Source organism: Diceros bicornis, chromosome 11 (assembly GCF_020826845.1).
Source record: "Diceros bicornis minor isolate mBicDic1 chromosome 11, mDicBic1.mat.cur, whole genome shotgun sequence".
Taxonomy (NCBI): Eukaryota; Metazoa; Chordata; class Mammalia; order Perissodactyla; family Rhinocerotidae; genus Diceros; species Diceros bicornis.
Genome location: NC_080750.1, coordinates 21076537 through 21093519, shown reverse-complemented (window position 1 = coordinate 21093519; position 16983 = coordinate 21076537). Strand labels below are relative to the sequence as shown.

The 16983-nt window shown below is 43.7% G+C and overlaps 1 protein-coding gene across 5 annotated transcripts in view; it reads right to left on the bottom strand.

The window, feature by feature from the left end:
• JADE1 (jade family PHD finger 1) overlaps positions 1 to 16657 on the bottom strand; it is a 57495-nt gene extending 40838 nt beyond the window's left edge. For 2 of the 5 annotated variants that reach the window (XM_058550056.1, XM_058550057.1), the window contains exons 1-2: positions 16231 to 16657; positions 195 to 272 (exon numbers count right to left, since the gene is read on the bottom strand). In XM_058550056.1, the coding sequence (XP_058406039.1) occupies positions 195 to 272; positions 16231 to 16642 (490 nt within the window). In that variant the 5' untranslated portion in view covers positions 16643 to 16657. Of the gene's footprint in view, positions 1 to 194; positions 273 to 3408; positions 14992 to 15778; positions 16006 to 16230 lie in introns of those variants that run through there. The other 3 variants (XM_058550059.1, XM_058550060.1, XM_058550058.1) reach the window with 3 other exon arrangements.
• Between the last annotated feature and the right edge of the window lie 326 nt (positions 16658 to 16983).

The window sequence follows — 16983 nt, the reverse complement described above, 5'->3', positions numbered from 1 at the left end:
CAGTCAACCTTGCCCAGAAAGATCTGGTTACAGACCTGCAGCATCACACTCACATGGTTTCTCCAGGCCTTCGCCGTCTCTGACCCGCCTGATAGGCGAAGGGCCTCAGCTATTTAAAGCATTACATTAAAAAATCATGTTTTTACACTGACCCAAACCCTGGTAGGCTCCAAGAACAACAGAGCAGGACTTACTGCCATTGTCGTCAGAATCCTCACTGCTGCTGGGAAGGCGACCTCGTTTCATGGTCTCCCCGGGAAACAGCAGGCAGCCTGCAAAGCAATGAGACAGCACTTAACCCAGGAGGATAACACACAATCATCAAGTTGTGCTTCAGATGGCAGCCCAGGACTCACAGCACACAAAAGCAAACAATCGCTTTAAGTAGCATTTGAATTATAAACAATAAAAGACCAAAGATACATAATTAGGTGCAATCATTAACAGAACAGGTTCAAAAATGACGGGGAGAGGTGGAGAAGTCACATATCAGTAGGTTTCCCAAAGGTGCCTGGTTTCTCCCTCTTGTGACATTATCACTACAACTACTCCAGGAGTCTCTAACTGACTGGCGGCAAGCACTGCAGAAAACAACCCAAGGCAATGAACACGGGGCTTCCTCACTAGAGAGAAATTCATATTTTCCACGTGTATGTGGGGGGTGGGGGTGGGGCTTTGCCTGAATGTGTGAATATTTACACTGCACTGGGCATGATTATGCTTCTCAGGCAAATTTTGCTAAAAGAATCCTAAAAGCCGAATAACCTAGAGTTCTAGGAACAAAACAAATGAGGTAATGGGACTGCAGATGCCTCCTCTGGCCATCTCCAACTCTTCAGCAATTCACAGCTGGAACAGGAAGGGACCACAGACATCATATAATTCTGATCCAGACCCCTCCCGTCTACTCATTAGGAAATTGAAGCCAAAAAAGGTTGAAGCAGCGACTTGCCCAAAGTCACATCGTGGGCAGGGAGCTTCTAATTTCAAATCCAATTTCACTACACTGCACCCCAACTCCTTTCAAGCCTGGTCCAACCTAACCCAGCCAAACTAAGAAACAGTCTGTACAGACACCCGGCCCACTTTGCCAACTCCTTCCAGGTAGCTGGTGATACCACCAAGTAAGAGAAAGACTGCACTTAGGAAGGAGGGCAGTGGACCAAGATTGAATGGCCAGTCACTGAACCTATAAAGATGGACTCACGGTAATATTCACACAAGGCAGCTCTCTAAACAAATCCAAAAAGCTTTTCCAAACTAAAATTATTGATCACTTTGACATCTTTAGGGCCCTGATATTCCACAGACCAACGATTCCCAACGAAGGAGGAGGGCTTTTCAAGTCAGAAGTACCCATCCAGCCCCTTAGAAAAGTACATTCCAACCTCTCCCTCATTGGGAATCACAGCACTAGAATACGGTGTGCTGCCTAGAGAGCAGTACACAAGAATAGCGTGGAGAAAAGTCTGGAGAACCACTGTGCTAGGAGAAGACAGAAATTAAAAACCTGAAGGCCCACTCTAAATGGACCTATAAAAGAGAAGTCAAAAAACGCAGAAAGCACATCATACAATGCAGTCTGTTCCCACCTACAAAACAGACCTATAAGAGTCATTCAAATATCCAAGCCCCTAATCAATAATTCCAAAATTTTATATTTTCTTTCTGAGACACTCACCCAATTATAGTTTGTGGGGTTTTGTTTACCAATTGATTCTTTAAAAATCTTTAAAAGAATTTACTAGGTAGGAGCCGGACATGAGTCCTGATCTGGGTCATGAGCTATCTGTGGGCTAAGGTTTCATACTCTGGGGCACTCACTGTCCTAAAATCCACCTACCCCTTTTCTGCAGAGCCTCTTCACCCGTAACTCTAACACCCAGCAACCTACAACTCAGCCTTGGGCAGGCCCACTCCAGTCAAAAACTTCCATGACCAACACTCCCCAAGTGGGGAGTGGCCCACTCACCACTTGAAATGATTGTGTTCCCCGCCCTGTCACCCACCGTGTGAACAAAATACCAACTGCTGACAGCTAAACTCTCCTCCAACCTTCCAGAGCAGGCACCCCTGCTCCCCTCTGGATTCAACAGGAGTTACAAGGAGAAAAGGGAAAGGCAACGGACCACGCATTCCTAACAAGAGCTTCAGCTCCCCAAAGCCTATGTCACAAGAGAGCTTAAAAAATAAATAAATAAAGTGCTACCTAAAGAGGAATTCCTTAAAAGTAACAGGCATGATGTGACAGAGCAAGAAAAATGCAGTTCCCACCTCATGGGTGGGTGTGAGAACCATGAGGAGAAAGGGGCTAAGAAAGCCCATAAAACACTCCCCAGCTGGAAACAAGGAAACAAATGCGGATAACATCCTCACTGATTCGGACAACTTAAATTTACCTAAATAGAAGAGCTTAGAGAACTTAGAATCTTTTTGAATCAGAATGCCTTCCTCCTAGTTTTCAACCACAACTCCCAGAGAAAGCACTTACTTCAACAGTCACTAAATGAAAAATGCACGCATTGGCCAAAATAGAATGATGCTTCTAAACACACAGAAATACTCTCAAGCAAAATTATGCAAGTAAAAGAAGAGTAAAAATAGTATTTTCCTTCTAATGAATTCCATTTTCATCCACCCCAAAAGATCTTGAGTAATGAAGGTTGAGATGCTGCTCTGTACTTCTCCAGGGAACCTGGCGCAGTGATGGGGGTTAGTGCACTGCAGAATTCCCTCTTCTGTGGCTCTAATGTACTTAAACCTTGACATCAGGCTGATTTATGTCACTCAGGGTTACTTACTATATCAAGAAATCAAAGTACACGCTACTCTCTTTAAGATACACAATATGGTGGTTGTATGCTGGAAAACATCTGTCCAATAGAGCCAGTGCGAGAAAGCAGAGGGCCCTCCACATTATTACCTTTGCTGCCTCTTTTAGGGCAATGGCTTATTATTATCTAGATGGTAGGAGGATAAGTAATAATCAATTAAAAAGGATACTTGCAGCACTCCAGAGAAAGCAGCAGGAAGATATAACAGCACAGAACGCGTACCACAAACACTAATATATTAGGAGGTGCTGGAGGAAAATGACGGTCCCTGACCTCATGGAGCTCCTGGTCTGGTTGAGACAGACAAGTCAACAGGAATTCAACACGGTTAGTGCCTGACAGCGATCAACGCAAGGCTCTACAGGAACAGAGGTTGATGGAGTCAAGGAAAGATTCTAAGCAGAGCCCTGAAGAACAAACGAGGGATAACCAGAAGCAGCAGCACAACATATTGGGCAAAGCACTGTAACAGTTAACAACATATATATAACCTAGCATGCTACTCTGCGCAGCATCTTCACATTCAGAATCTTACTACTTGCTCATTTCTTTACTAATAAACATTGCTTCTTACCTTATAGCCAATCACCAAGGCTTGTCGATCCATAATGTATGACCCTTTTAAGTCCCCCCGCAGCCTCACAGGTCTGTCTTCAACCACCTATACCCAGATCGCTTTAAGCATCGCCCTTCCATTCTCCATGCCTGCGATCTCCTAGCCCTTCCAACTATTACAACAAATCAATCCTCCCTATGAGGCGACCTCCTCAAGCTAGTCCCTATGCAAATCTCTCCCTCTGTTCCACACTGCAAACGGGTCCAGGTACAAACTCAGAGGTTTTCTACTCCCTGGCCCCTCCCAGCTCTACCCAAGCACCTCTCCTAACAAGCCCCCACGACCAGCTTGCTTCGGCTGTGCCAGGCCTCTGCCCTTGAAAACACCCCTCTCTCTGTTCTCAACCTCTGCTAATGTTGCTCCTTTGCCGTTTCCTCCCAACCTACCCCAATCCCACTTCTTCTCTGGGGATCAACTCAAAGCCACTAAGTATCATCCACCATTCCAGTTAAAAGCATTTATATTCTGTACTTCTCATTTCAGCTTTTTTCTTCTTTTAGAACTTTTTCACCCTGCTTTTTAATTTACTGTTTTCTTTACTAGTCAGCCAACTCCTGCCTTGCATCATCACTTAAATGTCCCATATATGTCTGTCTCTAAAAGCTTATAGTAAGTTCTGGAGAATGGAGACCCTCTCAAATTAAATATGAAATTAAATTAAATGACATCACAGAGAACGGTCTTGAGCAAAACAAGGCTTCACAAGGGAGCTACAACAGATGTCCCCAGAACTCTGGGTCCAGTCCTTGACACGGCTCATCCTGACATTCTGGATGTTTCATCAAACTGGTTTCATCAAAACTGACTCTAAGTGATGCAATTTACAGGAGCCTGGAGTGTCCATTTGCCATGAGAAGCACAACAGGTAGGCAGACAAAAATACTAATTATTTAGTATTGGACATCTGGATCTTTGCCCAAAAAGAGTAAGACTACCTAGGAAGGCTGATTATAATCAGAACATCGACTGGAAAAGCCAAGTAAGAGGAGGTCATTGGCCAAAGACCCCGGCTGGATCAGTCAAGTGACAATCCTTTGGCACCTCCATCTCCACTGTAGGGAGGGACGTGCCAAGACAACCAGGCACATGTGGTGGCTGCTCAGGGCACCATCCCCTCAGGAAGCACAGACATCTTCCTACTCACTGGCCCAAATCGCTGTTTAGATTACATGCAGATTACTCTCCTTCAATCTCTTCTGTTATAGGGTTAAAATGTAGTAGATTAGCTAATATATTAATTCGATTAAAATTGTATCAAGTTAAATGCCTGAGAGACGGTGAACAAGATATGGAACAGCCCACAGGGAGACACAGTAAGCGAGTACCTAGACAAGCAGCTTCAGTGTGATCACTACCATAAAGGTTCCAAGGTTACTGTTCACAGATTACAGCGGGACATGGGATGTGTACATGAGATAGCAAGGTTCCTCAAAACCTTGAAATTTAAGTTTCCTTGGAGTGAAACTGGGGGAAAAGATCAGCACGCACCAAGTTAAGGGCGGCCATTAGCTAAGGGAACCCATCCCCAAGGTGGCTCAGGAATGTGCGAGTGGGCAAGTCCGGTGAACAAGTTCAGTGACCGGGTGCGGTCCCAGGGAGGCATGACTGGTATGTGATTCTAACTAACAAAGAACGAGAAATGACCTCAGGGACAGGAGAAAAGGCTTTTACAAAAGAATAAGATGATTAAGAATCTAAGGACGTTTATTCAATGCTATTCCTGGGAAAGAAGGACCCATTTGAAGAAAACAAACTGTCCAGTGACTAGAATTACTCTGCGGTGGAACAGGGACCATTTATCAGGCCATAAACTCTACAGCTATAACAAGGATTACACCCTAGTGATTTTAATTATCTTATGGCTCATATGCAGAAAGACTGGTTTCTCCCTCAAAGTATCAATTTTATCCACTATGTTTTCATTCTTATTTATTTCACTTTCAAGAAGTTCTAGAAGGTACTCAATTAAAGACCTCTACATACTTCTCTATATATCACCTAATGCAACGCTACGTATTAAAATATCCTGGATGAATGACTGAGTTCCCGTACATAAACTGTATCCTATGCTCGCTCAGCTCTGCAGAATTTGAGATGCTTTCACTTTAATATCTAACTGACCTTTAGCTGGAGTAACTTCTCTTACATTATTTTAAATTTATCAGTGTCCTTCCATTCTCTGTCAAAGTTAATAATCTAATATCTAAGTGCACCATGTTAAAAAGTGTATTTAGCAAATGTGTAAAATAAAAATGTATTTTCAGACATCAAGTAGTCTTACATAAAGATAAAAAGTGTTCCTTTCTGTTCCTGTTTGCTAAGGTCACACAACTTGAATATTATTTTTAAACACTATGTAATTGATAATTTGATTCCTAAGTTATTAATCACAGACTACTCCCCATAAAAAGATTTGCATTTTCTTTATAGGTCAGTTTCTTGTCTTCTGTGAAGTATACAGCACCCAATGTAACAAAGTACCCAAATATAATAATGACCTATACTTCACAGCAATTTCCTGTCCCTAAATGTGAAGGAAATCCAGCTGATTACTTCAGTTTTTAAAGCAAACGTTAATTGCCTAGATAGGAAGTTTTCAAACTGACAACATTATCTAATTCATATGCTCAAAGAGAATCTAAAAATACTAGCATGACTATAACTCTAACTCAGATTTCTCACTTTAACCAAAGGCTTATATCTGGTCAAAAAAAAAACAGTCATAGATTTGATTTAACTGACAAACTGCTTAGATGTTAAGTGTTCAACTTTTAACTTTGTCTAAATATTTCAACCCCTAAAAATGGAACTTTTAAAAATGTGTCCTTTATAATGTCATACATCAAACTTTGTTTAAAGAAAATGCTGCCCAAGCTACTACACAGCCTTTGTAAAGATGTCACAGTTGAAAATATTCACCTGAAAAGAGTTTATATTAGCAATAACTAACTACCTCTCCCAAAACAGAAAAGATTATAAGAACTGACCAGATCATTATAACTGCAATGTTTACTCCTATGAACATTACTAAGAGTCCAAGTGCTATAACACATTAGTTCACTGTAAATTCTTTATAAATTATTTTTAAACTCAAACTTTAAAAGTCATTAGAAGTATTTTTCAAGAGTTTAAAGAATTTATAAATTTGAGTGGCTCTAAATGAATCACAAGCAGCTGCCAATTGCCAATTTATAAATAATCCAATCACTGCTTATGAGCCCTAAAACAATCTATTAAAGCCCTCCCAGGTCTCTGTAATTGCTGACTCTAATTGAGTCAGCAACTGAACAGCAGCTATGACAAAATATTCCAATCATCTGTATTTGGAATGTATTTTTTTAACTTCCTTTGACATGGGAGTAAATGAATTCACACCCAAACAATAAAGGCAGTCAGTCAGCATGGCCTCCAATCTTGAGCTTCTATCTCTATTTCCATCTACGCAGAGTTCCTTTCTGTTAGATCTATACGATCAGATATAGAAAGATACCAAAGACATTAAGAAACACAAGCAAACTGCAGGAAAAAAATAAATGAAACATAAGCCCATTTATATACAAAAAGGAGGAGGGAAGAGAATACATACACCAATTCCTTGCATACTCATGGAAAATTTCAGGAAGAACATAAAGGTTAAGTGTTTATCTCTGAGAAATGTGACCACAGTGTTCCAGAGAGAATAGGCTGGGAACTTTTACCTCTCTTTACGACCTTTGGTATGATTTTAATTTTTCACCATGATCCTGTAATACATTTATAACAGTAAAGATTTAAAATCCAAAACCTTTCTTCCCTGCTCCTCACCATATACAGAAGACACTGAGAGCACAACTTCTGGGCCCCATGCAAAGCACCAGTGTAAAACGAGCAGCCATCAGTATACACTGTGTATATTCCAGATCTTTCCTGAGATGGGGTGTCAGAGACTTGTCTTGCTTCAAAAGAACATCTGATGAGGGGCCAGCTCGTGACATAGTGGTTAGGCTTGTGTGCTCCGCTCCAGTGGCCCAGGGTTCCCAGGTTCTGATCCTGGATGTGGACCTACGCACTGCTCATCAAGCCATGCTGTGGTGGCATCCCACAGACAAAATAGAGGAGGATGGGCACAGATGTTAGCTCAAGGCCAATCTTCCTCAGCAAAGAGAGGAAGATTGGCAACAGAGGTTAGCTCAGGGCCAATCTTCCTCACCATAAAAAAAAAAAAAAGAATACCTGATGAAATGGTGCAGGAGAAAAAAAGATAATAGGATAATGCTATACATCACCCACTCATTATTTACTGCAAAATCAAAAGTTTTCAATAGCCAATGCCAGAGGCAGGTCACTAAAAAATATACACAATAAGAACAGAAAAAAACTAACCCAGACAGGAAAATTAAGGTTTAAACTACCTTTAAAGAATAACATTCAACTTCTTATCCATTTCCAGAGTAGTACTATTTTGGAAAAAATAAATAAAAATAAGAAAGCTACATTCCAGAGATGGCTAGCAAATACACCATTGCCTCCACCTGTGGCAGGCATTGTTAATACATTAGGTCATTCTTTTCTACAAGCCCAGACATGACTTCAGAATCCTCCTTAACACAGTGCTACCACTCAGTGAGAATACGCATTCTGACTATAGGTTCTATTCCTATAGGTTCTATTCCTCTTCTCACACTTTTTTTGACACCAGGGAAAACTAATAAGGTAAGACCAATCTCTTCAAAATACATGAAAATAAAGTTTTTTCTAAAGCATTTCACTGAAATCAGAAGTTAGTGTTCTATTCTGCCTTGGGGTCTCTGAACCAAATTCTAATTTATATAATACACACACACACACACACACACACACACAGAGGCAAATCTTCAGGTTCAAACTCTAAAAGTTCACTGAAGAATAACACTTTAGAAAAACCAAAAGTTAACAGTATCTGAATGAACCCAGGTAAGGTTAAGGATGGGAAAAATAAGTCAATAGTCCAGAATAAGTAGACTTAAGGTAGAATAAATCTACCCTTGGAAGAATAAGTCAATAAATGCAAAGTGTCTACAGGGTAATTTTAGAAGATTTTTAAATGCTCAAACCAGATGTTCTTATACAGGATATGCAAGGCAGCTTCTGCAGAAACCAGACCAACCAGCTAATGACAATTACACTGCACACAGATTGAAATGCAGCTGTTTTGAGGAACTTTGTTCCTTGATTATAACCGGTTGTCAGAAACTATCAGTTATGACTAACAATGTTAAGTCACTAAAAATTTTTAAAGTACTGTTTAAAAAAAAAACCAAGACTCCCAATGTTGTATATTTGAGACCTAGATGGCACACTTAACAAAAACCGTATTTACACATCATCTGAGTTACATATGCAAACAAACATTTCGTCGCAATTTTACAAATCTTGTCATTATGGTCATGGAAATGTAAGAGGGTCTCAAAACCTAGCAGCAAGGTCTGGAGAGTCCTCTCTGAGGCTAAAGCTGAAAAGTCTCATCTATGGATTGTGTCTACAGGAAATCTTCCCAAAAGAAACCCACAAAATCATAACTGTGTGACTAGAGAACATTTCGGAGATAATTTAATCTACCTTTCATCATTTTAAAGACGAGTACATTGAATTCTGGAGAGGTTAAGCACCATGAGCAAAGATGCGCAGATAGGTCTAGGGTAAAGCCAGTCGCCAAACCAAAGACCAGTTCCCAAGGCGGGTGGGCACTCCTGTGCCATCCACCTCCTCCCAGGTGCCTAGACCATGAGCTTCCCCCTCCTGAATGCCTACTGGGATTTAGAAAGAGGTTATCTGAAAGATTAAGGCCGTGCATTATATGTTATCAGGAAGCAGACAACTAAAATGTAATCAATGAACAATAGTCTGTTAACTTGGAAATTGAAACATGGTTTCCTGGCAAGCTGATGTGAAGACAGTTGCAAATGCCGTTGTGCCTGGTGGAGCACACAAGATGTAGAGCTAGAAGAAAAGCGTGCAAGGGGTTCCCTGAACACTATCACAGGGGTACAGCAGGCATTAACTTTCAATTGGTGTGACATATACACCCTACTTGGAGAGAGGTTATGTCCCTCTGCAAGGAACCCCAGTTTATAATGCATAGCCCCTTATACAGGGCTTCTTGACCTGGCCCCCTTGGAGGGTATCACTGTCTAGGTATGCTTTCCTAGGTACAAAGGGTCCCTTGTTACACATCCTACCCTCAAAGGGGCTCTAGGAACCAAAGAGTTAAGAGCCACAGCCTCCAGACTAGCCAACTCCCTCCATATTTATCAAACAAACTTCTGATTTCAACTTGTTTCTTCAGGTTCCTACCAGAAAGGGAACTCAGCCCCCAGCAGAAACAACCCAGTGACCAGGTAATGCTGTCTCTCACTAGAAATGAGAGGTCCACAGCCTGTTTTTGTCCAGCCCCTGAGCTAAGAATGGTCCTTACATATTTAAATAGTTTGGGGGAAAGGGATCAAAAGAACATTTCATGACACATGAAAATTACACATAATTCAAATTTCACTGTCCATAAATAAAGTTTTATTGGAACACAGCCATGTTCATTCATTTACCTTTTATCCACTGATTGCTTTCACACTTACAACAGCAGAGTTGAACAGCTGTAACAGAGATTGTTAGGCCCACAAAGCCTAAAATATTCACTATCTGGCCCTTCACAAAAAAAGTTTACTGATCCCTGCTATAAATCAACAGACTGGCAGTATGATGTTTATAAACCAGCATTATGTATGTTTAGTGAAATGTGACTCAATTACCAGGTCCTGGGCAACTGACAAGCACCTTACAGCTTACAAAGTGAAGGATCAGAGACACACTTACCCCCTCAGTCCTTAACTAGAACAGTGGAAGATCAAAAGGGGAAAGGAAAGGGGAGGAGGTGCTCTAAGTAACTTAAACAAAGGCCATGGCTAGAAATCCGTGAATTTTTCTCAAAGAAAAACCCCTGAGGCTTCTACCTGGGGCCAGTGTACACTAAGTTATAAAAACTTCTAACAAGCTTCTTATCTGATTTTCAAGCCAATAACCAATTAGCAGAAAAATGACTGTTCTAGACAGGCATTTTAACTACAATACATGATTAACAGTGATGTAAAAGGATCAGAGAGAAATCATAAAAAGACACCAGAATTTAAACTCTAAACTGGAATCCAAGGATGCACTTAAAAGTATCCATTGAACCCCTTAAATGACATGCAAATTTCAGTGCAACTCGCTTTTTCTGGGGGCAAGATTCCACAGGTTTTAGATCTCAAAAGTGCCCTTGACTTGTAAAAGTTAGGCACCACCAGGCCTCAGTCTACACATATTAAGTGCATCATTACATTTCAACAGTGAAATAACTGATGCTCGTAAAGATGACCATGAGTAATCAACAAAAATCTTAAATCATGTTTAGTGTACTTTGTGCTAAACAAAAGCCAACTACGCAGCTCAAACTCCAGCAACTTGTTAATCTTGCCAATTCTTGCTCCTTACCCTGGAGTAAGGAGTAAAGAAAACAAACGCTCATTTTATTCCTCAGTTTGGACCCTCACCACTAAAATCTTGACTTAACTTAGAAAGTGTCATGAATTTTCAAATTAATAAAATCTCCTGTACAAACATTAAATGATCAATATTAAAAATATACAGGGCCGGCCCCATGGCTTAGCGGTTAAGTGCGTGCGCTCCGCTGCTGGCGGTCCAGGTTCGGATCCTGTGCGCGCACCGACACACCGCTTCTCCGGTCATGCTGAGGCAGCATCCCACATACAGCAACTAGAAGGATGTACAACTGTGAGATACAACTATCTACTGGGGCTTTGGGGAAAAAAAAAAGGAGGATTGGCAATAGATGTTAGCTCAGAGCCAGTCTTCCTCAGCAAAAAGAGGAGGATTAGCACGGATGTTAGCTCAGGGCTGATCTTCCTCACCAAAAAAAAAATATATTAAAAATATATATTATTTTCAACTGTGAGTGCTTTCAAAACCAGAGAAAACTATAGTTTAATTCCTTCAACAAATAAGCCCAAAAGAATCTAAGGTTTTAAAAATAAACTTATTTCAACTGTCCTCAATTACCTTATTATGTCTTGACTCTACTTGAAGAACCAAAAGCAAAAAGTAAGTACTAGACACATTTTAGAGTAATCATAAGTTCACTCCTTGAACATCTGCTAGGTGCACATCATATACCACTGTTCTAGAGCTAATAAAGGATTCAAAATGGAAATACACAGGTGCCGGCCTGGTGACGTAGCGGTTAAGTTCCCACGTTCCACTTCAGCGGCGCAGGGTTCGCCGGTTCAGATCCTGGGCACGCACCGACGCACTGCTTATCAGGCCATGCTGAGGCAGCGTCCCGTATAGAAGAGCTACAACTATGATACACAACTATGCACTGGGGCTTTGGGGAGAAAAGGGAAAAAAGAGGAAGACTGGCAACAGATGTTAGCGCAGGGCCAATCTTCCTCAAAAAAAAAAAAAAACTGCTTTAAAAAAAATTGGAAATACAGTCCCTTCCCCAGTCCTTTTCATTCTATGTCTCCCAATCTTTATTTTTGTTGCTTTCAGGTGAGGAAAGACATCCTTAGTAATCACTCAAGGTCTAGGCTAGATAAGGCCACAATAACATGGCCAGAGTTAAGATCAATACCCTCTTAAGACTAGATTTTCTCTCTGTTCTATGAAACTGGACCCTAGCTAAACTTCACAGACCAGATACCACTTCCACTCCAAGGTAAAAAGGCCCAATGGGGCCACTCTTACATCCACTAGGAATGCAGGGTAACTTATTCCATTAGAGACCACCAATTGTGAAAACATCAAAATACACACCCTCACAATCACAGACCAGTATTTTTGTATAAGGACACCAGGCAAATGACAATAGACTCTTTCAATTAAGTCTGAACTTTCTGAAATGTTACATACTACAAATAATAAACACTAATTATCCAAATTTAAAATATATGATCACATATAGTGCTGCAAGATCTTGAAAATGGAGAAAATGGACTGAACACTGAAACTTTCAAGGAAACAACTTACTGTCTCAGGAATTAAAATACTTTCTCAATTAAGGTTCCTACCAGGCTTCTGACACCATCTAAGAAAGTAACAGTTTTAAAAAAACTTTTAAAAAATTAAAAAAAAGAAAAGTATTGTTGAATATGGTGCCAATATTCTATCTTGAAGGCTTGGACAGAGGGGAGGAAAGAAGTTTAACACTAGTATAATTTTCTCTGTTTGAACAATCAAGATGAATTTTTTAATGCCGATCCAAATAAAAAGTAAGATGTATTGGCTAAGATGTCATGTTTTCCTCCATAGAACATCTATTTTATTAACCTTGTGGGAAAATTGGGTTTATAATGCAAATTCTGACAGATCATTAACTGTAATGGTGTAAAAGGTGCCCCATAATACTAAACGAGGGAAGAGCTTCACCAACAGCAAGTAAGGAAGCAAGCAAATTGGGAGATTTATATGCCGCCTCCTCACTCCTGACAAATCCTCAAGTTACAGGCTATGAGCAGCGTTTGATGTCTTGATATCTGCTGTTCCAACCAACCACCTCAATACTGAAACACAAACAGCTGATAATTCTTTTTCCAAGTCTCAGGCAATTTCTTTACAGTATTTTTCAAACAGATAATCTCCAAATCTAAAACTTCCAAGTACAGTAAAATGCTACTTTGATTCCCACTTTTTTAAAATCCAGTCATGATTAATTCCAAAGGCTTGCCTCCTCAATGTCAGAGGTTCTGTCAAAAGTTACCACAGATAAAAATCTACTTACGGGAAATAATCAGATGCAATAAATCTTCCTCGAGTGGACAGTGTTTTAGACAAAGCTGCTCTGTTATATTTTGGGGCCAACTGAGGAAATCTGAATACATCCCAGTAATGAGATGAAAACTTACCAAGCTAGCTGATGGGAAAAAAACTCCTTACAGAACTGTATATACAGTATGATCTCGTTTTGACTAACACATACACACATATGCATAGATAATTATCTGGAAAGTGATATGGTGGTGATCTGTGGGTGGCAGGAATATCTTATTATATTTGCTTCTCTGTATTGCCTAATTTTCAACAATGTACATGTAACACCACTTCTGTGATAATACTTTAAGCCACTAAGGGCTCCTTGAAGTCAAAAATCAGTATTTATGAAGTGCCTACTATGGGTGAGACACATGGAGATCTGCTTTCTTTTCACCAAGTCTTCCAAGTTTTTTTTACTTAATCCTTCTCCCCAAGCCTCTGGGCTAAGCAACAGTTGTTTTTAAAATACAACATTTCCTTGAACTCCAAAGAGTCTTTTTTCTCTGGTCTCATTCTCAGCCACACTTTTTTCCCACTGTTTCCCCCTTTACAGCCACTCTTCCAACTGTGGCAATTAATAAGACCAAAACACTCATTTACAGGCTGAAAACCTGTCAAGGGATGGAGGAGGAACTAATAAGGTGGGGTTTTTTTTTTCCTTTTAAATGAACATATATCTAGCTTTGTCAAAGTTAAAATCTCTGTGGCAACCCATGCAACTTTTCTTCCTAGAAAGCAGCCTATGATCTTTAGATAGAGTCAAGTTCAAGTTCCACTGCACGTCATGCAGCTCCCTTTGTGTGTGGCTAGCATAAGGATGAAGGGAGATATGGAGACACATAACACTTAAACAGCTGAAAACTCTATTTGTTCTAGACGTCAAAATGAAAATGCCAGATCACACACATATACAAAAATACACAAACTTAAGGAAGAAAGCAAAATACCAAACAATCAGAAATTCGTCTCACTTAAAAGTGGCACTAAATGAGACTGAAATATTTGGGCTAAAAGGGCAATAAAAATTCTGGATTGCAGGTATTTGCTAGAAAGTGTCACCTACAGATCATCCTATGTATCGCTCCAACATGTGTTCCCCACTCTAGTACAACAAATTATTGTATCAAAAGTGTTAAGTCAGTGTAAGTACGGTTACACTGAACGCTTCCCTTCCCCACCTAGAAGTGATTAAATCTTGATTAGCTGTGATTTGATCAAAATGAAACTTACTATAATAATAACCTCTAACCATTGGTGGATCACTACCTAAAACAGCTTTCAAGGAAATAATTTCTCTGTATCTTAACACTAGTTCATTGGCTTTGAAAGATACCAGCCTTGAGCTACAAGTAACTAGAGAGCTACCCTTTCGCATGGGGTTTTCTAAAAAGGAAAAATAGTTCACCTAATAAAAACCTTTGGGAAAGAAGCCCCTAAGCATTCCTATTAATAGAAACCTCAGATTCTCTCCCACTTTCCTAAAAATGTAGCTGTCTTAAAGTCATTCAACTGCAGCTTTTACTAAAAAGAAAAAAAAAATTTAAATTCCCTCTTGGCCAGGCTCACCAGGGCGACAGGCCCTGGCCCCGCAAAGGCGAGGTGGGGCGCCTGCCTCCGCGTTACTAGAAAGCCAGTCAAAGCTGCTTTTAAACGGTCTCCGGGTGACGACGCATTCCTAACGGGTTTCGAAGGCACGTTTAAATCGCCCGCTTTTTTGTTTGCTCGCTGCATTCACCGGGCGCCGGGCCTGCGGCCGCCCGCGCGCGCCTGGGAGGGGGAGCCCCCCGGGGGGGGGGGAAGCCCGGGGCCGGGGGCTGAGGTGAGGGGGCGCCGGCCGAGGAGAGCTGGGGCGGAGCCCTCTGCGGGGGAGGGCCCGCGGGGCGAGCGCGGCTCAGGCTGCGGACCCCAGGGGGGATCCCGGCGTGGGGGAGCTGGGCCGCCGCCCCGCACCGGAGAACGCAGCGCGCGGCTCCCGCCGCCCGCCGGGCTGTGCGCAGGGCCGCGGCTCCGCGCGGCGCCGCCCCCTCCCGCCCTCCCCTCGTCCCTCCCTCTCGGTCCTCCTCCCCCTCCTCCTCCCGAGGCGACAGAAACAACAGCGCGGGAGGAGGGGAAAGTAACTCCCGGCACCTCCGCCGGAATTAGCCCCGGTGCAGTGATGACACCTTCTTGCGGCGCAACCAAGCCCGGCGTCCCCGCCGCCGCCCTCTCCATTTGAAAGTGGCCACCCCCCGCCGCTGCCGCCGCCGCTCCTCCCGCCCCGCCGCCGCCAGCTGCACCAATCCGCTCGGCCCCAGTTGCAAATCAAACGCTCCCTCGCGTCCAGAAGCCACTTGCGCCGCTGGAAACGGCCGCGCCGTCCCCCTCCCCGAGGCCCTCCCGGGCGGCACCTCGGGCTAGGGCGGGCACGCCGGCGAGAAACGGCTGCGAGCTGGGAGCAGCGGCGAGCAGCCCCGAGCGGCGCGGCTCCCGCTCCCGCCCCCAGACAGTTCTGGAAACTGTGTATCACCTCTGTCACAGGAAGCCATCCGGCGAGGAAGGCGGCGCGGAACCAACAAACAAACGCCTGCGGCCGCCCGCCGGAATCGGCGCGGGGACGGCGACGGGCTGCGGGCCGTTCCCCGGGCGGGGGCGCGGCGGCCGCCCCCACACCGCGGGCTTTGTGAGGGGCTCCCGCGGCGCGGGCGCGGCGGGCCGGGCGTCCTCGCCCCCGAAGACCCCCACCCCGGGCCCCGGCAGCGCTGCGGGGACCGTTAGGTAGCGCTCCAGCCGCAGCCGGGAAAGCAGCGCCGCGGCCGCCGCCCGCCCCCATTCCCACATGGAGCCGCCTCTCCTCCGACGCCAGAGGCGGGCTACAAAAGTTGGCCCCGGGGCCACCCAGCACCTGCCCACGTGCCGCGGAGGCGCGCTCCCGGGTCTCCCCCGTCCCCTTCCCCCCGCCGCCCTCGGCCGCCAGGTCACCTATTACCGGTGGGAGGGGAGAGAGGCTGCTATTTAAACGCCCGCGGAAGTTGAAGCACCCCCACTGGCGGGTGCGGTGCACCTGCCTCCCGCCGCCGCGCTCCGCCACTTTGAGCAGCAGCCGCGTCCCCGGCCCCGCCTCCTGCCCGCAGGCGGGCGGGGGGAGCGGGAAGGAGGTGGAAGGGATCGAATTTCTCCAGCAAATGGGACCGTTCCGACAGGATTCGGTTCCCCGGTCAACATTCCACATTCCATCCCTCTCCCGCATTTGCAAGCCAGCGCCAACAACCCGGAAAGCCTGCTGGCTACTGAACAACAGCCCCCAACTCACAAACACACACTCACAGGCACAAAACACGTGCACTGAAGGGCTTTGCAACTTGCAGTCCCGGGGTACACACTGCACGTTCATTTAAGGCAGCGAAGACCAAGCGACCCCACCCCCACAATTTGCAGATGGTGCCAAAGGTTGCAATTTGCAATCCGTTTTAAGTTCACGGTTAATCAGTACTTTGCTCTACCAATGCAACTCCTTCCTAATTGCACCGATGAAGGGTTTTACACTTTACAGGCAGTCTCGCTGTAAGTAAAAGGTCTGATCATTGGAACCTCAATTTGGAAGAATCTAATTGCCAAGCTGTCCCTCCACCCCCTGCTCACTGCCCTTGAATTGATGCAATGAATATTTTGGACATGTGGTGACGCGGTGACAAGAGCCAGGGCTGCAGCCACACTACACAGATGTACCTATAT